This window comes from Pyrus communis, chromosome 11 (assembly GCF_041283825.1).
Source record: "Pyrus communis isolate YQ-2024b chromosome 11, ASM4128382v1, whole genome shotgun sequence".
Classification (NCBI taxonomy): Eukaryota; Viridiplantae; Streptophyta; class Magnoliopsida; order Rosales; family Rosaceae; genus Pyrus; species Pyrus communis.
This window is the reverse complement of record NC_142575.1, coordinates 27,944,559-27,970,371: the sequence shown is the minus strand read 5'-3', so window position 1 is coordinate 27,970,371 and position 25,813 is coordinate 27,944,559. Positions and strand designations below refer to the sequence as shown.

The window sequence follows — 25,813 nt, the reverse complement described above, 5'->3', positions numbered from 1 at the left end:
ATTGAACTTTTTTTTTAACAAACCATATTATCTACACTAAGGAGGAAGGTGAGTGCTTAGTCTCACAATGGGCTAACAATAATGTGGTTTAAACTCGCCTTTTGAGATAATCGAACCTAAGACCTCTTACTTACAAGTGAAATTGAATTAAATCACACAATGAACTTGTGATAATAATTTAGTATTGAGCTCATTTTGAGTTGCCTTGTAAGTCATAGCAGCCACTGTAGATGTGTGGTGATGTGGAAAGATGGCATGAGCCATGCCTATTTTAATTCTCCTTTATAAATTGAAGTAGAATTTTTAATAAGGCAAAGTCCCGATTTCTTCATTGGATTATTACCTCACTGAAAATTAGGTCCTTAAATTAATTTTTCGATAAAATAAGTCCCTAAATTCATTAAGAATTGCTAATTTCATCCGTACTATTTTATTCAAAGCTATTTTATCCAATTTTTTGTCAACTTAAGTCAATTAACACACTTTAAAATGTAATATCATCATTTTCTCGCCTATAAGCCCTTAACATTTCACATAAGTTTTGAATCTAATGTTTAATTTACCGTCCAAAGTTAACTTCATATACTATGAAAAATTACCAACTACTCTCCAATGTGTATTACATGGAAGTAACGTGACTTAAATTAATGGAAAATTGAATATAATATATTTGAATATAATATTAGGCATGTAATTGGCAAATTTTTATAATTCAATGACTGATTTTTTCTGAAAAATAGTTTAAAAACCTAATTTTCACTTAGATCATAATTCAGGGATTAAATTGGTAGTTCACTATTTCTAATAAGGTATAATAAAGTAATTTTATACAAAAAAGAAGAAAAATTTGCACAAATGGCACTTCAATTTTTCTAGTTTTGTGCACAATTTAATAATGGGAACTTTAACGAAAAGCTCCCGGTATTGTTCACTTAAACGAAAAACCACATTTTTACACTAAAAAGTCAATATTGGTACTATTCAGTTTACCCTTTATTTTGTCTTTATTATTAAAACTCAAAGTTTTCAAGCTATTTTCATTAGTTTTTCTTTTAATAATTTACAATTCAAACTTACAATGTTCCCTATTTCTTTAGTATAGATACTATCGTTTATTCAAAAACTTCAAATAATGTTACAATTTGCCATCTGTGTTCATTTTTAACTACATGCTAAGGAGATTCTCTCAAAGCAGGATTTTTTATGAACTCTTCATCACGTTATCTTTTTGACACATTATTTTATAACGTTAACACGAAAATTATGAAATTAAAATTAAATGTATAAAAATACACAAAAAATCTCACGTCTGAGAAAATCCCTTTAGTATTTCTCTTTCATAAAATAGTAATACGTAACAAAAAAAACAGTCTTTCGAAAAGAAATTGTCTTTGTTTTACTCCTACTAAAACGAAAGCAAAGGTTTCACCTTCGATGAGTTATATGTTCACACGGATACAAAAGAAAAGGTTCACAGTTTATTTTAGCCTAGTATTGAAGCACACCAATCACAGGTTCACAGTTTCTTTCTCTGGACCAGCAATGGCAGCAGTGGGAGTGAACGGACTGAAACTCGGTACGACGTCGCAGGCCTACTTGGAAGGCAAAGCAGTGAGCGACACCAAGGTTCTGATATCCGACCTCTGCCGCCAGTTCTACAATCTCGGATGGGTCTCAGGGACCGGCGGCAGCATCACAATCAAAGTGCACGACGACTCTATTCCTAAGCCCGAGCAGCTCGTAGTCATGTCTCCATCTGGTATCTCTCTCTCTTTCTCTCTCTTTCCTCTCTCTGTAATCGTTTAGTTTCATTTTTGAGTTTTTGGGGTTTTTGGGGTTTCTGGGTATTCATGGATTTTGCTCATTTTCCTAAAGTTTGTGTTTTGTGTTGTTCTTTTGGTTGTTTGCTTTCTGGGTTAATGTAATTTCTGCTAAATGTTGAATCTTTTGGCTCTTCTGTGTTGCTTGGTATATAAATTAATTGTGGGGTTTGTTTTGTGTTGATTAGTTACTTACTGTGTTTTTCTGGTATGAGCTCGACAGGTTGGCTGTTTGATTAGTGAGATTTCATTTTGGGAAATTGGCGGAAATAATGACATATCAAACATTAATGACGTATCAATCATTTACTGAAAGTGATCATTTCAGCAATTGGGATTAGTAAATTCACCATTTCATCCAATTTCTTTTCATATTTATCATGGTTCGTTTTGTGTTTGTTAATATTTGGTTGTTTGTAGATATGCATCTTTCAAGCTTAAAGGCAAAATATGTTTGCTATGTAGGTTTTTTTAAAAAATGCTAAACAGGATAGTTTATTCATTGTAACTTTAGGTTCATTTTCAATACGTGTTCTTCTATGTTGTTTCTGGCTCACTTCTTCATGTGTTTTCAATGTGTAGGCGTTCAGAAGGAGAGAATGGTACCAGAGGACATGTATGTGTTATCTCCGAATGGGTCTGTCTTGTGTACTCCATCTCCTAAACCCTACCCACATAAGCCTCCCAAGTGTTCTGATTGTGGTCCACTTTTTATGAAGGTATCAATTCTTGTGCCTTTTATAAATACCATAAAGTTCTTGTTCGAAAGATGGTATAAAGTAGTTCCGACTAATGTTTGATTTGGATAAGTCAGTCTGAACATTTAAAACTTTGAAATGACTCGGATCCAGTTTTGTACAATTACTGTTGATGTCTGAATATGTGATGATGACATTAATGAATACTTTTGAGGTTCTTTTGATATTATACGCTATGTAAGCTGGGCAATAACTTTGTTGGCTCAACGGGGTGGTATTTATAAGTTTTAACTCACAGAATACAATATGAAATCTTAGTTTTACAACCAAAGTACCTTTTCCGGAGCTATTGGTTTTGGCATGCTAAAGCTGCTAAACCAGGTGGAGACTGTAGTTCCTAACTCCTCCAAATATTGAAGATGGTAAAAGAAATTTGATCCATAATCTTTTCCTACATTTCATTAGCAATCAAAATAATCACTTTTGAAGACTTTGATTGCTTATGGCTATTGGATCCCTATCAGAATGTAGCCAAGAGGCGATTGATTTTGCGAAGAGAAATGTCAAGGAATCTCAGTTACAAGGTACAATGCAGATCGATTTGAACCTTACATGATTTTGGATGTAAAGGGTCACAAAGACTCATCTGCATTTGTGTCAATTGGGATAGAAGTCTGGAATTTAGTTATTGGCCAAATTTGAAATCTTCATATCTAAAAGGGAAGAGAAGTTGTATTTTGTTGAGATTCTGTAGCGGACATGTGAGCTACCATCTGATAAGCTGTTTCTCTTTGTTCACACTATTTATTCTTCTATCATTAACTAAAAATGTGGTCAATGCATTGTTGTGGTTTCTGTGTTCCATATTTTATGCTAGTGCTCCTTCTTTAATTAGTTTTCTTTTTTGTTTGTTAGTTCGGGATACATGTTCTAACTAATATTGAGTAAGTACTATTTACTATATTTTTAAGGTCGGTTTGCTTCTTGAAGGCACTTCAGCAGCTGTGCACGTGCAAATTTGACCAAAACATTTGTTTTAACCTTGTAATACGATCCGTTGTCCTGTATCTCTGTGTTTACTCATTCCATTTGATGACGAGTCCAAAATGTGGATGTTGGGGGTTCATGAATACTCACCATTTGCTTAATTTTTGGAAAAACCAAGGCCTCTCTTATGAAAAGTAATAGTTGATATTTATTTCCCTTGTTTTCCAGGCATATGAGATGCGTAATGCTGGATCTGTTATTCATAGTCATGGGATGGAATCTTGTCTTGTAACAATGATCAATCCTAATGCAAAAGAATTTCGAGTAAGTTTTTACTCCTGGCACCCATTAGCGAGGAATATACCAAGTGCTAATTAATATAAACACAGGGACCTTTTGTTTTTATTCATTGCTGTAATATCCTTTATTTTTTTTCCCATTTTTAATGTTTGCCTCCCCCTGCTTGAAAAGTTGGATATTTCTTCATATAATTGACTCACTATTTGAAGATCTTTTGGAAATTAATGAACCTTGTAGCTTCTAATAGATATATGTAGCTTCAAACTTTGGGGAGCCCTGGTGGGTGTTGCTTTTTATCTATGTGATTATTCCTGCCTACTCTAACTGGTTCTCTTTTAATAGTTGGTTTTCCTGTTTCTGTAAACAAATATGCAGATCACCCATATGGAGATGATCAAAGGAATCAAAGGGCATGGTTATTATGATGAGCTTGTGGTCCCTATAATAGAGAACACTGCCTATGAATATGAGCTCACAGAGTCTCTTGCCAAAGCTGTACGTTCATGTTTTAAACTTAATTTGGTTTTGGTTTGACAATTCTATCCACTTTTGATGACATAAAGCTAATATTCTGATGGACTTCATCCCAGTAACATATTGTTGTTCAGTTCATGCTGACACAAATATGTACTTAATCCTTTGTCATTTCATTTTGTTAGCTTTGCTGATGGATAAGGTTTTTTGTTTCCCAAGTAATTGCTTGATTGTTATTGAAAAAAATCAATAATTGAACTTTGAATTTCTATGTGGATGAGTATTTTGCTTGCCTTCATGTTCAACAGATTGAAGCCTACCCGAAAACAACAGCTGTTCTTGTTCGTAACCATGGGATCTATATATGGGGAGACTCGTGGATCAATGCTAAGACTCAGGTGTGTATCTTAGGGATAATTGTTGATTTTGCAGTATGTGATGCTTACGATCCTGATGGTTAGGCATTCAATGTAATTGTCAAAGATAGTAAATCACTTACATCTTTATCGCATTAGGGATTGGACCTTTTTTGTGCCGTATCATACTTGATTATTCATGCTGGTTGCTGAAAGAGGCAAAGCTTATGTTACTGTTGATATACCAATGTCCCCTTCAAGCATGGATAGATTTTGCCAAAAGAAACAAAAAGGGGAAATAGGAATATAGAAGAGGAAGACTTGAAATCATTTAGAGTGCTGAACTTTCTAGCGAAATATATACTGATGTTTAATGTATGGATCTTGAAGCATGGGGCCTTTTATCTTCTTAGTGGTCTAAAAGTTCATTTTAAATGCTTTCTACAAATTCAGATTTTTTTTCTTTTTCTTTTTCAGGCTGAATGTTATCACTATCTCTTTGAAGCTGCTATCAAACTTCATCAGTTGGGTTTGGACCCAACTACACCAAACCATGGTCCTATAAAACAAAATGTCAAGGGAGTTTCAGGAAGTGGTATTTGCAGAAACGTATCTGTGAACGCTGGGAATGCAGCTTCAGATAATAAATCTGAGCCATCACGAGTAAGTTTAAAGTGTATTTCTCAGGGTTCTAGACTCTTGTCTAATTCCTTTGTCCTTTAGTTTACTTGGAAACCTTGGGCCTTGAACTCAGCCTTAGTTTTGTGTTTCTTTATACATATGTTTTGGTTTAGTGCAAAAATTGCCTTTTGGTTGAGAAATTTGATAATTAGCATTTTCCGGTTTCTTGTATAAACTGTATTCTTCCTCCTACTCTTTATGGATTTTCCTTGTTTTTTATTTTATTTTTTTGTAGCGTTGCATTGTTCTTGACATTGAGGGGACTACTACTCCCATATCGTTTGTGACTGATGTTCTCTTTCCATATGCCCGCGATAATGTTGGAAGGCACTTGTCTGCAACATATGACACTGAAGAAACTCAAGATGACGTAAAGTTGTTGCGCTTCCAGGCAGGTTATTTGTTCAAGAGTACTGTTTCGTTGACCTTACACCTGTATAACCACATTAGTATGCAGCTCTTAATCATGGATCAGTAGTGCACCACATGATGTGGAATGCACCATGATGCTTTGCCATGCCACTTATTAAAATTTCATGCTAAAAGTATTGCTTTAGAATTATAGTAGTCCCCTTACTTTTCAGTGTGCTATGAAAAAAATGGTTTTTTTAACTAATTAATCTTTTTGACATGAATGTGAATATTATTAGTTTGAAATGAGCAAACCACAGTTTAATCTTTTAATCCCTGTTATAAGTAAAACTGGAAATTGTATAGAGCTGACTTGGATAAATGTGGGCTCAGGCTAGCAGTTTAATTACATTGTATTTAAAGAGTTAAATTTAGAAGGTAACTGGAAGATCATAGAAGTAAGCTGGACGCTTTGAATTGATACTTAAAGTTCTACATTCTTACTGTAGGTTCAAGAAGACCTGGAAAAAGGTGTTGCTGGTGCTGTTCCCATCCCCTCTGATGATGCAGGGAAAGAGGAGGTTGTTCAAGCCTTGGTTGCTAATGTTGACTCGATGATAAAAGCTGATCGGAAGATCACTGCCTTGAAACAGTTGCAAGTAAGCAAATTTGGATTTTTAAAAGGAATTTGCTTGCTATGTTTGCATATGTTTTGGGATATAGCTGACTTCTAGCTATGCAGGGTCATATCTGGAGAACTGGATTTGAAAAGAATGAATTGACAGGAGTAGTTTTCGATGATGTACCAGAAGCTCTTAAGAAATGGCATGATTCAGGCATAAAGGTGCGTGCATGGTCAAGATATAGCTTAGCAAGCGTTAATGTTTCCGATGTTTTTGACTCATGTGCCAACCAGACAAATTGGATTTAATTCATTGGTGAAGTTGATGTTGATTCCTCGATGTCATACCTTCATTGTTGACATTTTGTATGGCAGGTCTACATATACTCTAGTGGTAGCAGGTTGGCACAGAGACTTATATTTGGTAACTCAAATTATGGGGACCTAAGAGAATATTTGTCTGGATTTTTTGACACCACAGTAGGGTAAATTAACTCAGAATCCCTTTCTACTTTTTAAAAACGCTTTCACTTAACATTAACGTGATCTGCTTCCAGCTTTCCCGATTCACTTCAAGCTAGCTAAATCTCGCTCCCTCTTGCTCTCTCGCAGAAACAAAAGAGAAAGTAGCAGTTATGCTGAAATTGTACAATCAGTTGGAGTTGATAGACCATCAGAGGTTTTATTTGTGACAGATGTCTTTCAAGAAGCTGCAGCTGCAAAGGCAGCAGGTAATGGGTTGCCCATGATCTACCCCCACCCCTCTGGAGAAATGTTAACTGTAACCAGGTTCATACACCCTCTTCTCACGACAATCCGGTCACTTGACTAGCACGTGACCACTTACTGGGAGAGGATGGTGTATACACCCGGTTACATGTCGCTACACACTTTTCTACCCGTTCTAGTTCACTGTTGCTCCAACATAACAAAAGTAAAATGTAAAGAACGAAAGAAAGAAAGAAAAGAAGAATGAATATGGTCACCTAATATTCAGATTTTTTTTTTTCCGGCGTTGATGTTTAAGATACATTTTTATTTTTGTTTATGTTCCAGGATTGGAAGTTATTGTATCGATCCGACCAGGGAATGGAGCTCTTCCAGAGAATCATGGTTTCAAGACAATCACTTCTTTCTTGGAAGTCTGAATATGTGTACTTCTCTGTAAACATGTAACATGGAATATATAAACCATATGAATAAATACATGAATAAAATAAGCAGCGTTTTCCAGATTTTCAAAACAAAAAGAGTCTTGTTGGATCATTGCCCCCCTCTCTCAATATGCAGATGCATCAATGATTCAATCTGGTTCTTGGATTTCATCTTTTTCATTCAGTTGTTGTATATCATTGCTTGTTAAGTCCCGTAAACATAATTATATCTTGGATTTCATCTTTTTCATTCAGTTGTTGTATATCATTGCTTGTTAAGTCTCGTAAACATAATTATAGTGTCATTGCAAAAGATTTGTAGCTCAATTAGTTAAAAATATTTATCTTCGCACTCGAGATACCAAGTTCAATTTCTCCATTTCCAACTATTGCTTGTATAAAAAGGTAACTTTATTTTTTTTATTTATCATGGTGCAGTTTATAGCTGTCATAGTTGTTTTAATTGGTACCAGAGTTTACTTTTGTACCTAGCTTGGTTGACCAGATTACTTTGTGTACATGAATCCTTCCTTCCTACTAAATGAGAAGTAGGTTGGTAATATGGCAGGCAAAAATTGCAGATAAGAATTAGGCATACGAGTGAAGAAATTTCAGTCAAGGTACCAATCACACTGGCCCAACTATCCAGGTTAGATTCCCACTTTCAGTCACGCTTGGGATAATAATATGGGTTTCTACCTTCTTTTTTAATGCTAAGTGCGATCTGTCTTATAATTTTTTCACCTCACTGTATATTGATTTGTCATCTATATTTTAGTCATAAAGTGAGTGTAAAATTAGATAAGTGAGCTGGCATTATGATACTTTTTTCTTTTCTCTTTGAGTCAATTACATTTTGTACTCGTGTAGTGTGAGTATGTGATGGTTGAGTCCCTATTTTTTTCAAAATAGATGAAAACAACCCTAAAGTTACGGATTTTTACATTGTCGTCTCTCTATTAATCTGACTCTCAAGTCTCAAGTCTCGAGTCCATATGTCGTTTTTGGACCAATTTTTCTCATGACACAAACACGAGGTTGAAAAATCATGACACAACCAAGTGTCAAGCTGATGCAGAATGGAAGCGGAAACTAGAAGAATATCTTCTACTAGGAAGCCTTGAATCCACAAGGAAATTAGCACTCTTCAATGAGAGACTTAAGATAGTCTGTAAATTGATTATTGGAATACTGAAAAGTTAAGGGAATAAGCCTCCCTTATATGGCTAGGGGCTGCATAAATGCAAAATAAAGACTACACAATTGTAATGCATGAACCTAAGAAAAATGCACTAGCGGTTACAATAGGGATGATTAATGAGACGCATGAATGACATTTAATCATCAAAATGATCATAAACCCTTTCATTAATGTGCTACATCATTCTCCCCTGCTTCAGACAAACTCATCCCTAAGTTGTCTGCATAGCAAACCACATCAACAGAAGGATGATACTCGAATAGATCAGCCACATTGAACGTAGGACATATGTTCATGTCAGCAGGAAGATCAATACCATAAGCATTACTATTGATTTTCAGATTGATTTGATAAGGGCCATACTTCTTGTCCTTCAATTTGTTATAGGTTCCCATAGGAAACCGTCCCTTCCGTAAATAAACCATGACTAGGTCCCCTTCCTCGAACACCTTATGACGTCTTTTCTTATCAGCAGCTTCTTTGTACTTAAGAGTTGCTTCCTCAAGATTCTGACGGACCTCCCTTTGAATAGTGGAAATTCTTTCTGCCATATTCTCAGCATCTATGCTTTTTCTTGGTAGCTTTAGCAAAGGAACCAAATCCAAGGTATGTTTTGGTGGGTGACAATAGACAATAGCAAATGGAGACCTTCCGGTGGAACGATTAACCATGCTATTATATGCAAACTCAGCTTGTGCTAATGCCACGTCCCATTGTTTTGGCTTATCTCTAGAGGTACAACAAATGAGATTTCCCAGAGTTCGGTTGACAACTTGTGTTTGTCCATTAGATTGTGGATGACTAGTGCTGCTGAAATTGAGAAAAGTATCAAACTGTTGCCATAAAGTCCTCCAAAAATGGGACAAAAATTTAGTGTCTCGATCAGAAGTGATGGATTTAGGAACACCATGCAGACGAACAATCTCCTTGAAGAAAAGATTGGCAACATTGGTAGCATCAGCATTTTTCTTACAAGCAACAAAATGAGCCATCTTTGAATATCGATCAACTACAACAAACACCGAGTCTGCACCTCTTTGAGTTCTAGGTAATCCCAAAATGAAATCCATAGACAAATCCTCTCATGTAGCCTCTGGAATGGGCAATGGAATATAGAGACCTGTATTTTGAGATTGCCCATTTGCTACTTGACATCTTTCCACAAAATTTCCAACATCTCGCTTTAACTGTGGCCAATAGTATCTTTCTTCTACAAGTGCCACTGTCTTGTCTCTTCCCAAATGTCCACCAAGCCCACCACCATGAAGCTCTTGAATTAAATGCTTTCTTAGCAACCCTTTAGGAATGCACAACTGACTCCCTCGAAACAAATAACCATCTTGGATATGCATATTATCCACAATTTTTCTCATTCGTAGCTTGTCCCAAACAATAGAAAAGTCTTCATCTTCAGGGTATAATTCCTTGAGGTATTCAAATCCGATGACCTCGGCTCGCATGGTCACAAGTAGTGATGATCTCCTACTCAAAGCATCAGCAACACGGTTCTGTGTTCTTGCCTTGTGCTTTAAAGAAAAGGTGAATCGTTGTATATAGGTGATCCAGCTACCATGCATGCAATTTATTTTACTCTGCATATTTATAAACTTCAAGGCCTGGTTATCAATATATAAAATGAATTCCCTCTGAATTAGGTAATGTTCCCAAACTTTAAGAGCTCGAACAACAACATAAAATTCTAGCTCATTAGTAGATCATTTCTTGGGTGCTTCACTAAGCTTTTCACTATAAAATGCAACTGGTCTTCCCTCTTGTGATATAACAGCTCCTATCCCGACAATTGAAGCATCACATTCCACTTCAAACAACTTGTCAAAATCTATAAAGCCAAAACTGGAGCTGTTGAAAGTTTTTCTTTTATTAAGGCAAAGCTTTGATCAGCTTATTCACCCTAATGGAACTTTCCTTCCTATAAACATTCAGTTATTAGAGCCATATGCTACTAAAGTTTCTGATAAATCGCCGATAGAAGGTAGCCAAACCATGAAAGCTTCGAACTTCATGCACGGTTTTAGGAGTCGGCCACTCACGAATTACTCTAACATTTTCTTCATCAACATGTATTCCATCTCCACTAATAACAAATCCCAAAAAAAATAGTTGAGTGGTCATAAAACTACACTTCTTCAAGTTGATATACAATTTATTCTTTTGCAAAACAGTTAGCACCATTTTTAAGTGTGCTAGGTGTTTATCTTTATCTCGGCTATATATTAGGATATCATCAAAATATACAACAACAAACTTTCCAGTAAAAGGTTTGAATACCTGATTCATTAGCCGTATAAAAGTGCTTGGCGCATTTGAAAGCCCAAATGGCATTACTAGCCATTCATATAGCCTTTCTTTCATCTTAAAAGCCGTCTTTCACTCATCACCAGGTCGAATGAGGATTTGGTGGTATCCACTATGCAAATCGATCTTAGAAAAGACCTTTGATCCAGCCAAGTTGTTAAGCATATCGTCTAACCTTGGAATTGGGAAGCGATACTTGACTGTGATTTTGTTAATGACTCAACTATCAATGCACATGCGCCAATCTCCTTCGCCTTTAGGTGCCAAAAGTACAGGAACAGCATAAGGGCTCATGCTTTCCCTTATGAACCCTTTTTGCATCAAGTCCTCGACCTTGTCTTGTAGGATTTTGCTCTCTTTAGGACTCATCCTGTAATGAGGAAGGTTAGGAAGACTAGTTCTAAGAATAAAGTCTATTTCATGCTGGACATCTCGCATAAGAGGCAAATTTGAAGGTAGCTCGTCGGGGATGATGTCATCAAACTCCACAAGCAAAGGTTGAATTGTTTTTGGAATAGGTGGATTGTGAGATTTGTTCTCCTGTACCATAAGCGCATAAACTTGTCCACCCATTTGCATTTCAGCATGCCAAAATTCCTCATTATTGTCCACCATAAATACTGTCTTTCTAGATAGATTTGATTTCTCGGTTTCTTTCGTTGCCATGGCCTTCCCAAGAACATGTGGCATGCATCCATGTCAACCACATCACATATTACTTTATCAACATACTTTTTTCCAATTGAAAAAGTAATGGGGCAAGTTTTAGTCACCTTTGATTCCACACCTTTCTTGATCCACCCAAGTTTGTAGGGTGCATGATGCTTTTCTGTCTTCAATCCCAGCTTTTCTACCATTTTCTTGGAAACAACGTTCTCACTATTGCCATGATCAATGATCAAATCGCAAAACCCTCTGATTTACTGTGCATCAAGTTTTGAAAATGTTATGAGTTGAAGAGGTTCTTCACGTTTTGGTGCTAATAACAGCCGTTGGATAACCAAAGACCTCTCAAGTAATTCTCCATCATCTCCTCCAATAATTTCATCTTCTTCATAAGTAAGTGCAACACCTTCCAAATCTTCTATTTGTTGCTCTTCACTTGTCTATTTTATTCCTAACAAATTCACCGTTCTCCTTTTAGGACAATTGTTGGACAAGTGCCCATGTTGCCTAGACCTGTAGCACTTATCTTCCTTAAGCTTTGCATAGGGGTCTTGGGGAACATCTTTACGGCCTCTGGTTGTTTATGGTTTTTGTGAAGAACTACTATTGCCACGAATTTCATTACTAATATTTCCAATTGTTGGCTGTGATGAGAAAGTTTGTTTCCCTTTGCTTGCTAAAGATCGCGATGAATCAAAAGTAAAACTTTGATTTGCTTGATTCTTCGACCTCTCCATTTGAGCTTCCACCTTTGTAGCTAAATTAACAGCTTCTACCACGGTGAATACTAATTGCATACAAACCCTATCTTGAATGCCAGTCGCAATCCACCAATGTACCTGGCTGTTTGTTGCACTTCAGTTTCCATAAGATCATTGCGTGAAGCTAATCTGTAAAACTCCTCTGTATAGGCTTGGACAGTTTTGCTCCCCTGATTGCACTCTTGGTATTGCTGGAAAAGAACTTGTTCATAATTAGGAGGTAAAAACCTTGCCTTCAGTAACTGCTTCATTTTCATCCATGAACGCACATGGGTCTTTCTTTGATGAGTTCGCAATATCTGAAGTTGCTCCCACCAAGCAGAAGCTCCACCTTTCAGCTTATAGGCAATAAGTTAGACTTTTTTTTTTCTTTTTCTTCTTCAGGAATCTCCATGTATTCAAAGAACCTTTCTACTTCATTCAACTAGTCTAAGAAATCCTCGATATGAAGGTGACCATTGAAGCTTGGTAAATCAATCTTCATACGATAATCTCTGTTTACACCATGATCATGTTGTCTTGGAGGACCATTATCTTCTCCTAGCCCTCTGAATATCTCATCAGCATATTCTTCATCATCGCTAGAATCTTCATTGGCTACCTGACGTCGATCTTGGTACGTTGGAGCACGTTCTCGTCTTGGACCTTGATTGTTAACATCTGGTTGCACCACCAACCTAGTAAGAGTTGTCTGGATTTCACGCAACGTCTGCTGGGTTTGATTCTGGTACGCCATAAATTCGGCTCTTGTAAGAGCCTCTTCTCGACGTTCATTGCCATTAGGGGAATTGGCCATCAGCCCAAGGAAAGACTTGGCTCTGATACCAACTGATGTAGAACGGAAGCGGAAAGTAGAAGAATATCTTCGTATTCTACTAGGAAGCCTTGAATCCACAAGGAAATTAGCACTCTTCAATGAGAGACTTAAGATAGTCTGTAAATTGATTATTGGAATATTGAAAAGTTAAGGGAACAAGCCTCCCTTATATGGCTAGGGGCTGCATAAATGCAAAATAAAGACTAAACAATTGTAAGAGCAACTCCAGCGTTGGAGCCTTCCCCCCTGGCAATACACTATTCAATCCACCTAATGAACAGTAATTGCCCTTAATGAACAGTAAGTAGCCCTGGCAATAGATTTTGCATCTCCACCGTTACACTTCTATAGCCCTGGCAATAGGCAATAAAATATTAGTATTTTTTTTATTTATAAAATTAATACAAAATAATTTTAAATGTAATATCGGATAAGATTTTTAATCGTTCTCGTTGCACCACGTGTCATTATCCTAAGTATTATTAAATAATACAAAATAATACAATTATTGGTGATGGATTTCTGATAAGATTATTAACCAATCACGTCGCGCCACGTGTCATAATCGGTTCACAATCTTTGAGGATAGATTTCCATCAGATTTTAAACGAATGACGGCATGCCACGTGGCATTATGCAGAACCTAATCCTTTCTGAATCCTCTATATAATCCACCATCCATCTTCACAAATCTCACACCAAAATTCTCAAGATCTCTATCATTATTCATAATTTCTGCTTCCTTATTCACAAAAATCAGTATCAATATTCATAGTTTCTGTTTCTTTCTTTCAATGTCTTCTTCTTCTTCCTCAAGGATGATGTGGGAATTGAATCAGGAAGAGGAAGACTTGTTTAACCAATCAGAATCAATGTTCAATCACCAGGGGGTAAGAAATGAGACGGAAGAAGATGAGGAGTGTCAAATGAGAGATGACGAAGTAAGAAGGGGCAGAGCCTCACATTCCCGTCGAGTCATCCAAGCTGCGGCTCAGATCTGCAGGCCCAGCCGTTCCGGAAACCTTGATAGAAGCAGGCAACGACGAGGTATGGAACTCTTGGATGATTATTTTGTTCCTAATAGTGCATTCCCTGATACGTATTTTAGACGTCGTTTTAGAATGGAACGACATTTGTTCAACAAAATCATGATTGTTGTTTGCAACCATGATTCTTATTTTGTGCAAAAAAAAGATGCTTTTGGTGCTATGGGTCTATTGCCGGAGCAAAAAATTACTGCTGCCTTGCGGATGCTTGCATATGGAGCATCTGCAGACCAAGTGGATGAGATAACGAGGATGGGGCAATCAACCATTCTTGAGTCCCTGATGAGGTTTTGCAGAGCAATCGAATCTATCTACACCGCTGAGTACCTCCGCAAACCACACACATGGACTTGGAGCGGCTGTTGAAGAAGGCGGAGATGCGTGGCTTTCCTGGGATGATTGGAAGCATTGATTGTATGCACTGGACGTGGAAAAACTGTCCAAGTGCATGGCAAGGCGCTTACGGGGACAGAAAAGGGGCAAAAAGTATCATTCTGGAGGCGGTGGCATCTTTTGATACATGGATTTGGCACGCCTTTTTCGGGGTCCCGGGAGCTCAAAATGACATCAACATCCTTGCCCAATCCCCAGTGTTCAACGATGTCCTGCAAGGAAAGGCACCAAAAGTTACATATGAGGTCAACGGACGTATGTACGACGGGCCATACTACCTAGCTGACGGCATCTACCCGCGCTGGTCAACATTTGTCAAAATAGTGCCACGTCCGCGGAGTGCGAAAGAAAAACACTTTGCAAGCTGTCAAGAGGGGTGCAGGAAGGATGTGGAGCGTTGTTTTGGTATCCTCCAAGCTCGCTGGGCGATCGTCAGGGGTGCTGCCAGATTGTTTGATGTAGAGTCGCTTCGATCCATCATGATGACGTGCATCATTCTTCACAACATGATTGTGGAAGATGAGTACGATTATGAAGCTATTGATGAATATGAGCCAGACCCGATGAACAATTCAAGAACACGTATATATTGTGCTCATGACGCCACCGATGAGCCCGTGCAACATGAGCCATTACAAAGGGATGGACGTTACAATGAAAGGCTCATTCAACGATATACTGCATTTCAAATGCCAGACATGCACAATGCCCGACAAATTGACTTGATAGAGCACCAGTGGGCATTGAAACAAGCTGAAGATAATTAAGTTCATTTTAGTGTGTTATTTTGAATTTGGTATGTTTATGTTATTTTATTTGGTGTGTTTTATTATTTGGTATGTTTATGTAATTTTTTTATGTTTATGTTTATGTAATTCTTAGTATATGTAATTCTTAGTATGTTTATGTTTATGTTTATGTTTATGTAATTCTTAGTATGTTTATGTTTATGTTTATGTAATTTTTTTATGTTTATGTTTATGTAATTCTTAGTATATGTAATTTATGTAAAGGACTTTTAATTAGAACGATGGACTTTTAATTATTTTATACAAGGACTTTTAATTAGAACGATGGTCATGGTCATGGACTTTTAACAACATAAATAACTTACCAAATTAATTCTTAATATAAATAACTTACCAAATTAATTTGAATAAATATTCATGAACATGGAAACAACATAAATAATGCAAACAATAAATAATAAATTACAACCCAAAGTGATTGGAAAATTATGGGCTCCGATTACAAAAAGTACTCTATTCATCATCACTTAACCAATTTGTGGTGCTAGGATGATCTTCTCTTGCGGTGCTAGAACCACCTTGGCTTGCTATTGTTTCTCTTGCACGCCTCCTTCGCACCACGTCCGCTTTCTCTGACTTCCAAAAAAATTTAGAATTTGGAGACTTCCCTTCTAAAGACATGTTCATAATCTCACGATCTTGTTGAGCTCGTCTTTCTTCTCTAACATGTTCCCTTTCTTGCCTAAGTAGCTCTCTTTCTCTCTCATTAGCATAAAATTCTCTCTCAACAGCTGCTGCTTTTGATGCCTTATCAGCCTTATCAGCCTCATCTTTCGCCAGTTCCCTCGCCAAAGTCAATTCACCTTGGCGAGTAAGTTCTTCCATGAACTTTGCATAATCGTTTTTGGAAGCACTCCCTTTTCTCTTTGAAGCCTTCTTACCTTGAGGCCTAATTGGAAAACGGGTCGAACCCGACGCTTGTTCAGGGAGGGGCGTTTCGGGCACTTCTTCTGCATCATCTGCTCTCTCATGATCGGGTGTAGAGTGTAGAGGGGTGCTGTTCATGTGCACTTCTGGACCAACTGGCACAACTCTAAATTTAGGACAATCTTTGACAATATTCCAACATTCCCACCGGTTGAATGATTTATTTTTGCTTTGGGTTTTGGCAGCGTACCAAACTTGTGCTTGAAGTTCCTACACAATAAAAATAAGTAACAAATAAGTTTAGTAAATAATGAAAATAATTAACAAATATATATATATATATATATATATGTCATGTTAATCATAACAAGCAAATATATATATATATATATATATATATATATATATATGTCATGTTAATCATAACATGGGGCTAGAGTTCCAAGTTTAGTAAATAATTTTAACCTTAAATATACACATTTTTTTTTCTTAATGTAAGTGATATTATACATTAATTTTAATGAAAATAAGTAACAAATAAATAATACAAACAACATAATTATAATGTAACAAATAAATGTAACAAATAAGTAACAATAACATAATTATAATGTAACAAACAAATTAATAATACAAACAACATAATTATAATGTAACAAACAACATAATTATAATGTAACAAATAAGTAACAATAAATAATAAATTTTGTACGTAACAAATAAATAATACAAACAATAAATAATAATATCTTGTTACCATATCTGAGTAATTTTCCCCACTTCGAATATTACTACTAGCTTGTGCCAAAGCGTCTCTCCACGTACTAAACGATTGGCTAAGTAATTTCCAACGACTGGACATCGATTCTTTGGTTCTTTTCCCACCAATTTTCTCAAGATAATTGGTATGAATAAGACTCCACATTTCTCGCAACTGCATCTCATTACCCGTAAGCGAACTATGAGTAACTTCAACCCAGCTAGTACACAACGCAACATCTTCAATAAACAACCAATTCGTACCTGCACCAGTGGTCATTTTGTTGAAAAAAAATGGATTCAAACTTTGAGACAAAGAAAGGAATGTGATTGAAAGTAGTTGAGAAAATATGAAATTGTTGTGAAGGTAGATGATAATGAGAAGGTATTTATAGAAAAGTAAAAACAATTTTTTTTACAATTTTTTTCAGATTTTTCAGATATTTTTTTGAATTTTTTTGAATTTTTTACAATTTTTTTTAAAATTTTTATTCAATTAATTAATCTCTGCCGTTGGATATAAAAAAATTTGAATTCCAACGCTCCAGATTGTGCCACGTGTCACAACGGTAACTTTTCAGATTTTTTAAACTATTTTTTCATTTATTTTTTAATTTATAAAGCATTTTAATATCCACCGTTGATCTCAGATTGAACGGTGGATATTAAATCTGACACTTTTTTTTTTTTTTTACCGTTGAGATCTAACGGTCCACATTAAGTGACTGTTAGGATCTAACGCACCGTGGGAAGCCACGTGGCTTCCCAACGGTAACTGACAAAACCCTTTTTTTTTTCTGATTATTGTGTCGGGACGCGCCCCCACGCGCGGGTGGGGTGCACGCGCCTGACACAAAAAAATTTAAATAATACGCTGACGCCACCCTGGCGTCAGCCTTGCGTCACTCCCACCTCGGGCTCAAGGGCTGGCAATCCCTCATGGGCCCTTTGCTCGGGCCTCCCCCTTCCACCGGGCTGCCTCACGCTGGAGGCCTACCACCGGCCCTCGGGCCTTTGTTTTGGAGACTGTCCCCCGAGCAATTTGCTACGGTGGGAATGCTCTAATGCATGAACCTAAGAAAAATGCACTAGCGGTTACAATAGAGATGATTAATGAGATGCATGAATGACATTTTATCATCAAAATGATCATAAACCCTTTCATTAATGTGCTGCATTACAAGCCAAAAGCCTCTAAAAAAAATTCACCCCAAAAAGTACTACTTAACTTGATTGTCAGCGGTCCAAGGGGTCAATGATATATCAGTATGTAACTTGAGGATTGTTTTGTTCATTTCATTTTTCTTTAGGCTGTCATGTTTCCAAATTTCTACCTGCCACACAAGTTTTTCTTTGATAAATATCTTTCAAGAATATCCAATTTCCATTAAAATCCAAAACTTGTTCAACAATCCAAAAAAGCAAGAATACTTTGTCAATCTAAAACAAGTAGACAAAATATATTTCTTCATCCATCATCAAATTGCAAAAACAAATAAATAAATAAATAAGAAACAACTTTGGCGGTCTTTCAGTTCAACGCACCAACTTGTTGGGCACACACGCGCACACAACACAATGACAGAAATTGAGTGTCGAAAAAGGAAGAAAAGAACAAGTCTTGACATTTTATCTGCAGCTTTAATTTGCAAATTCAAATTGTACTTGGTATTTTTTCTCTCTCCTTTCGTCCTCGAGTGTGATAAGGGGTAACAGAAAGAAAGCCCCACTTTTTGGTTTCTTGTTTTTCTTTCTTGCGTCCACACATTGAGAAAGTTGTGTTCCAAGTCAAATGAGTCCACATCACAAACAAAACAATACAACCTATATATATATATATATATATAACTGTTACTAGTATTTTAAAAATTTTATTCTACACTTTTCACAAGTACATTTTTCTTTCTAATTATAAAAAATTTAGATTGTAAAATAAGATTTTTGAAGTGCCAATAACAATTCCCTATATATATATATTCATGGAAAAATAAAAATACAGAGGAAGAATGTCTAAACTTTCCTTGTATATGCACTGCATATATATATATATATATATATATTATTCGTTATCTTTTATCTCAGCATATGGTAAAGTTGTACACAAATGGAAAAGCCTCTAACGATAAAAATCCAAATGCTTTTCCTTTCACGTAAAACTGAAACGAAAGTTGGAGGGAAACTTCCCTATAACGAGGTTATCAGGACCTAAAATGACAAACACACGTCCTTTTTCTTCTCCTACATATTTATATTTGATCATATTTGTTATTTACATTTGATTTATTCAATCTAATGGACACAAATAAAGAAGGATGCGAAAATCTAAATATGGTGTTAAAATCAGCCCTCTAACAAGATATAGGCTCATGTAGCCCTTTAGTCTCACTCTCATTCTTGGCGTGGATTACATGATGAGATTGAGTGGGAGTGAGAGACCAATATATCCTTGTTGCATGTAAGTTTTCGATAATGAAAGCTACATTCTTCTTCATTTGTGAGTACTCCCACAAAGAAACCCCTCCATTGGCTATTTCATATAAGGTCTTAATAAGATGAACTGTGGATTCGAGCAATAATCCTTGAATTACAGTATTTGATAAATGGTGTTGCCATGTTTCGCATTAGAAAAATGCTAAGCAGACTCTCTAAAGTGAGAATCTTCATAGACTATAAGCGGCCTCATGTTTTTAGCACAATGTTTTATAATCTTGGAACCTTCCATATAGAGTCTCACTTTTGAGAGAGTCTCCTTAGCATCTCTTTTCGAGTTATTTGTAATTTTGTATGAGTATTCAAGGCAAAACAAATAATTAAAATCATGTAATTCGAGGATTAGTGCAGTAATTCACGAAGCGTACTAACTATTGAGCATGCATTAAATAAAAAAGGACTCATATGCGCTCAATCCACGCACCTGACACAAATAGGAGGGGATGGGAAGGACATGGTAAAAGGAGGGCAGACAATCTACCTCCTTGTAATATAATGATTTCCGTACTCTCATTTCCATCTCGTGCATTCTTTCCGCATTTTTCCCCAAATTCTAAATAAATAAATCAAAGGAGAAATAAAGAGAAGTACAAAATGAGAAGACCTGCTTCTAACGCATTAGCTGAACAATTTCAACAGCTCAGAGTCACAAGTCCACATGATTAGGTGGAAGTTCATGCATGGATGGATGGCCTTTGAGTGAATGGGAAATGTGGTCCTCCTCACTCCTCAATTGGGGGGACCCTAGAAGAAGAACAACCCTTCAACAAGTTCAACCCCTCTCTCAAATGTACCCAATTATAAGTTCCAAACTATATATCCTTAATTAAAATTTAGTTAACTTGTCAGTAAAACTTAATTAATCTGCCGACCCAGAAGTTAAAAAAAAAAAAAAAAACCAGCAAAACTTAACCCTAAAACTTCTTAATCTCATTCCTAATTGTCCATTCCAGCAAGCCCACACCCTCATCTTCTTAAAAGTCCTCTCCCACCCCACACACACAAGGAAAGAAAAATCATTTCTGCAATTGAATGAAATGCTAAACTAATGCAAGTTGGTAAAATTAAAAATCATTATCCCGTTCATATATGCTCACCCAGATTCCAACATAAAACTTACCTTCAATCTTCCTTAATTTGGTTACGGTAGAAATTATAAAAAAACTGCAATAAAAATTGCAAAATAAAAAATAAAGAAGAAGAAAAGAAGTAGAGGAGGAAGTTGAAGAACAAAGCTAAGTTTTTTAGCATTTTTATGGAAGAGATATGAAAATTGCACAATTAAAACAAAGATCTATACCTGTCATTGAAACTCATCCAAAACCCATTAATCTTCACTTCTCCTGATGATCATTTTAATCAAAACCCACCCACAGTAAATAATACTTACTACACATGCCTCTCTCTCTTCTCTTTCTCTCTCCTCGTCATTTGATCAAGAAGAAGACCCAGAAACTCTCGGTGAAGTGACCGGAAACAGAGGCAGAAGCCGCGGCTCTTGGTCTCTCGGAGTCGTCGTAGCTCTCGGCGACGGGTGCAAGTAAAACCCTTTCTCCGCGATCGCCCTGTCCTCCTCCGACGAAGAGTTCCCAAGTGACGGCGACGCCGCCGACTTGTCGAAGGGGTCGTCGTTCAACGGCGTCACTGGGCTGAGGGTGAGGGACGGGAAGTCAAGCAAGCTCGGGGACAGGATCTCCTGGTGGCGTGGCGAATACCCAGAAGCCGATTGGAAGTTGGGGATGAGGGTGTTGATCATGAGCGTGTTTTTGAGATTGGTGCTCCTCCGCTCGTAGAGCTTGAAGCCCTGCTTTTTTGGTGGGGCGGTTTTGATTGGTGGGATGTTGAAGTTTTTGTTGGAAGGTGGCAAAATTGTTGGATCTTGATGATGGTGGTGGTGGGTGGCGGTGGTGGGTTTAGGGGAGGACTGGTGAGTGACGGTTTCCGAGGAGCCGGTGAGCATTTGGACAACATGTTTGAAGTTCGAGGAATCAGCTTGGACGAAGGTTGTCGGGTAGGGATTGGAGTCAGATCTGGGAGTTGAGACTTTCAGAGTTGTCGGGATTTGAGCCGCCACCGCCGAGCTGCTGCTGCTGCTGCAGACGCTGGCGTTGGTGGCCGTGCCATTGTTGTTGGTTCTCGGCGAGTTTATGGGGGAATACGAATAGGGCTTCTCTCTGAATTCTTGAGGCCTTGAGCTTGTGGTGTATTCCATTTGGATTTGGTGGGTGTTCTGTCACCGCCACAGCCACCAAAAACCGTTCTGCGTCTCAAGAAAAACAGAGAGAGCTTGCTTTAAGATGGGGTTTGGGTTGCAACTTGGAAGAAGACTCGGGATTTGGAACTGGAAGAGTGAAAAACAAGGCTTTTGATTTTTGGTTTTGGCCCTTTGAAATGGGAAAAGAAAGAAAAAGGAGAAAAAAAAAAAAAATGGTTGTTGCTTATTTGCTGTGTTTTGTTTGCTTATGGTTGTGTTGTGCCTTAATCTCTCTCTTTCCCTTTCCCTTTCTTCTTTTATAGTATATAGCATATAGCAGCAGCATTCTTTTTTATTTATAAATGTGAAGTTTTCAAGTTTAAACGACTTGATTGCTACATATATATAATATTTGTATTAAGTATGATCGTTAATTTATTTGAAGCTTTTGATCTAATTACTCATTTTTAGCACCTAAACTTGAAATTATTAAAGTAAATAATAAATTTAAACTTCGACACAGAAAGTAGATACGGAACTTGGTTGATTAACTTAACTTAGGTCTACTCTTTCTTTTTCTTAGTAGTTGAACTAAAGATGTCCTTTTTTTTTCTTCTCTGGCTTGTTGATTTTTCTTTTTTGGCGTTTGGAGTGGGGTTGGGATGGAGGAGGGAGGTGAATGGCTAGTGAGAAAATGCATTCAAACAATATTTAGGGATGTTTTGAAAATGGTGGGAGGTGATTGGTTGGATTGGGAATTTGAGGGGCACGAACATGTGTGTGCCACCAATGGGAAACTTATCATCATGTCAAAGACATGTGCAGGAGTGAGTGTGTGTCAATATTAATGGGTGATGATTTTAGAGAGAGATAGAGAGTGAGAGAGAGGGCATTGACTTCAGAGCCCTGACTGCAGACTGCAGACTGCAGAGAGACTCTTGGTGTTGTGTCATTTTGTGTTCTGTGCTTTTGCTCAATGTGATGGGATTGGAGAAGATGATCGAAACACTTGATCAGATCGCATACACCAATCCCATACATTCACTACTTCGTCACGCGTCCATGGGGAGTTTGTTGTCCACACTCCTCCGCTCCTATTATCAAATAGTATTTTGCAAGAGTGGGTATACGGGTATTTGGATCGATGGATTCGAACCGCCGGTTTTATTTTTAATTTTTTAAAACGGTCCGTGTTAGATCCGATTTGTGTAAAATCGAGTTGAAAATTGAGTTTATATTTCTCATGTGAGGGTAACCCGGCCCATATCGTTTAAGAGAGCATTTTTGCTCACCAACATAATTATGATGTATACTTACCTTACATCTAATTATTTGTTGTGCCATTTCAACTAACTTTAGTTAACTTTCACATTAAATATTACTTTTTCAATTTTGAAAAAAATTAACCAAAGTTAAGTAAAATGACACATTGCAAATGATTAGATGTACGGTGTACATACATCAAGGTTTAGCGTGGTGAGCAAAAATGCTCTACCACAGTTTAAGGATTGTCTTAGCATTTGTCATTTTATTATTGGTCTACAATGAAGCCATGATCCATAATCTCATATTTATCTAACCCTAAGAAGTAAAACAATGATCAAACTTATTCAAACAAATATTCATGAGAGTCCCTTCATTTCCTTCCCATGGTAAACTAAACGAAAACACATAGAGATTATTTTATATTGTTATACGACATATAATTGAAAATAAATTTGTTCAATCTGTAACAACCGGCCCGTATCAAACGGATCCAAATGAGCCGATTTCACTATTAAAATACATAAATCTAAATAGGCTCGATCCAAATAAGATATCAGTATAATAACTAAAAGATGTACCACAACAGTATACTCGTAATGTACAATTACACTAAGCCAATTAGCTTTTAGCGTCACTCCTCTTTCCAATATTAAAAAATGTCTCAAGTTTATATCTAGCATCTCTAGTATTAAAAAAGATATACTATTACACTGAAATTGTACCAATATATCCAAAATAAAAACCTTAAATCTTGAATTGTAAACTCATAAATCTCTTAAGAAATAGTAAACTATTTATGTACTCTTTGCCATCATTCAAAAATTTGTTCATAAAACTTATAAGATTTCCCCACAATAGATTGGATTTGTATTTGTTCGAGACTAGCACAATGTGTTTGACACTAATTCACACATAACTCCACCAATGCATAGTGAATCTTAAATGTAGAGCCATTTAGGTGGAATAAAATTGAGGGAAGGGAGTGAGAGTTGAAATTTTGTAAACTACAATCAAACGTTCTTTTCTATGATTATTTTTGTCACAAACAAAACTTGGGTTTTAAGTTTGATGTAATGGCCAACTTTTAGGCTACATCAGCATGCACGAAAGTTATTTAATTAGTTACCTCATCATCTCATTTGTGATGTCAAAAGTAAAATTCCAACGGAGTTCAAATCTTTTGCAATTAAAACTCTCTATGATTTCTGTGATTTATTTCATTTGAGTGACACATGTTCTTTTGACTTAATTTATCTTTAGTTTTTAATTTTTTTTTATTGAAGAGATAAGTCGAAGAGTAATATTGTTAAGTGGAGTTTAAATGAATGACTGCGTGTCAACAAATGAGATAGGACACTGAGAAGCCACATAAAATTTTGGGTTGAACTCATTTGAACATATAAAAAATCTCCATATTATATCATGTTTAATTAATGGTATTATTTCCATTAACCCAAAGATTATTAGTATTTTATGTAAATCTTGGAACATGAATCAGTTCGGGTTCCACAATGAGAGTAATGGTTAGATTCTAACTTTCATTTTCCCCAATCCAATTCTTAGTGTGCTGTTCACTGCCCACATTAGCTTGTGGTTCTTATTTTGTTTGCACTTTAAAATATTGCAAAGTACTAAAAAGAAAAAGAATCAAGTTTTACTTAACGGAGTTGGGGTGGGGAGAGAGCAAGAAAAGTGGGGGGAGGGACCAAAAGTCCATTATACACAACTACAACTAAGAAAATGTAATGTGGATTAGTCTTTACTTATCTCCATTAATTAATCTTGTAAACATTGAAACTCTAAGCTTAATTAACTTGTACGATTTGTTTAGTATATAAATAAGAAACTAACATAAGGTACATAAATATCCCATTGCGATGTTAAAGAAGGATATGAGAAAGGTTGAAGGATGAATAGGTTCAAACTTGTTGGAAAAGTTAATTTGTTAGTTTTTTGGTTTATTATTAGCTAAGGGTATTTCAAATATTTTGTGTCGAGGATTTTCTTGCATGTTAAGAATTTGGATTTCTTGACTATTAAGATTATGGTTGGTTCTCCACAAATATGATGTTTTATATTCAGTTAATGTAATTCTTTTAAAATATAGTCTCTTCGAGTTATGTAGTCATTTTGACAATTTTGTAATGTTTCTGCGTGTATACTCTGATTTTCAACTGCTATAATTAGACCGAGTTATTTAACTTTGTTTTAGAGTTTTTTTATACAATGATATATTTACACTATGGGGTGCGAATAGATTGGTATGAAACTCACCATTCACGAGATTCAAACCTAAAACCTCTCAATTACGATTGAAGAGAAATACCACTAGATCGAATACTAATTAAGTGTCAATTTTATTTTAGAATTATAGAGTTTTGTGGAAAAGGCCATCAACATTTTTGTTCATTTTAACTCGATCAAGTCGCAAGAATTTTACAACTCTCTTGTAGTTAAGAACATATAATTCTACCTTCAAGTTTTCCTCCCTCTATCGCTTGCATGAAAAAAATAAACTCGACCCAGATTAAAATTTTGGTCACAAATTTATTTCTTTTTCTTTGATAAAGAAAGGAAAAGCGTTAGCTAGTGGCATATTGATCGAGTTAATTATCAAGTAGGTCACGAAGGGACGGTTACCAATAAGCGAATACCAGCAGTGTGGAATAAGTAGTTATCTTTCACTGTACCAAAGTTATTATTGTATTACCGTGTTTTCCATTTTTCTTTATATTTTCTGGATCCAAAGAGACTTTTTATATAGGACTAGTATTCTCTCCCATCA

At 36.3% G+C, this 25,813-nt stretch overlaps 3 protein-coding genes and 1 pseudogene across 5 annotated transcripts; 1 reads left to right on the top strand and 3 right to left on the bottom strand.

Annotated features, from left to right (window-relative positions):
- The first annotated feature begins 1,377 nt into the window (after window positions 1-1,377).
- Window positions 1,378-7,539, top strand: LOC137742752 (putative bifunctional methylthioribulose-1-phosphate dehydratase/enolase-phosphatase E1 1). 2 transcript variants are annotated; one of them, XM_068482694.2, is made up of 13 exons: window positions 1,378-1,759; window positions 2,403-2,539; window positions 3,043-3,102; window positions 3,734-3,829; window positions 4,181-4,300; window positions 4,588-4,677; window positions 5,113-5,298; window positions 5,552-5,707; window positions 6,177-6,326; window positions 6,410-6,511; window positions 6,665-6,774; window positions 6,902-7,020; window positions 7,346-7,539. In XM_068482694.2, exons 1-13 carry the CDS (start codon window positions 1,435-1,437, stop codon window positions 7,435-7,437), a joined length of 1,743 nt encoding a protein of 580 aa, XP_068338795.2. In that variant the 5' UTR covers window positions 1,378-1,434; the 3' UTR covers window positions 7,438-7,539. The 2 variants fall into 2 exon arrangements, with proteins under 2 accessions (XP_068338795.2, XP_068338796.2); XM_068482695.2 differs by lacking the exon at window positions 3,043-3,102 and having other exon boundaries at window positions 1,433-1,759.
- A 2,187-nt stretch (window positions 7,540-9,726) lies between these two features.
- LOC148693223 (uncharacterized) lies at window positions 9,727-10,104 on the bottom strand. Its single transcript, XM_088680335.1, has one exon. The coding sequence runs from the start codon at window positions 10,102-10,104 to the stop codon at window positions 9,727-9,729; it is 378 nt and encodes a 125-aa protein (XP_088536461.1).
- Window positions 10,105-15,871: 5,767 nt separating this feature from the next.
- Window positions 15,872-19,773, bottom strand: LOC148693222 (uncharacterized). The gene is made up of 2 exons (XM_088680368.1): window positions 17,077-19,773; window positions 15,872-16,589 (listed from the first exon to the last, which is right to left on the bottom strand). The coding sequence occupies exons 1-2, from the start codon at window positions 17,356-17,358 to the stop codon at window positions 15,906-15,908; spliced, it is 966 nt and encodes a 321-aa protein (XP_088536494.1). The 5' UTR covers window positions 17,359-19,773; the 3' UTR covers window positions 15,872-15,905.
- Window positions 19,774-19,914: 141 nt separating this feature from the next.
- LOC137742483 (VQ motif-containing protein 4 pseudogene) lies at window positions 19,915-22,092 on the bottom strand (annotated as a pseudogene). Its single transcript, XR_015953623.1, has 2 exons — window positions 20,869-22,092; window positions 19,915-20,312 (listed from the first exon to the last, which is right to left on the bottom strand). The product of XR_015953623.1 is annotated as a VQ motif-containing protein 4 pseudogene (transcript).
- Window positions 22,093-25,813: the final 3,721 nt, after the last annotated feature.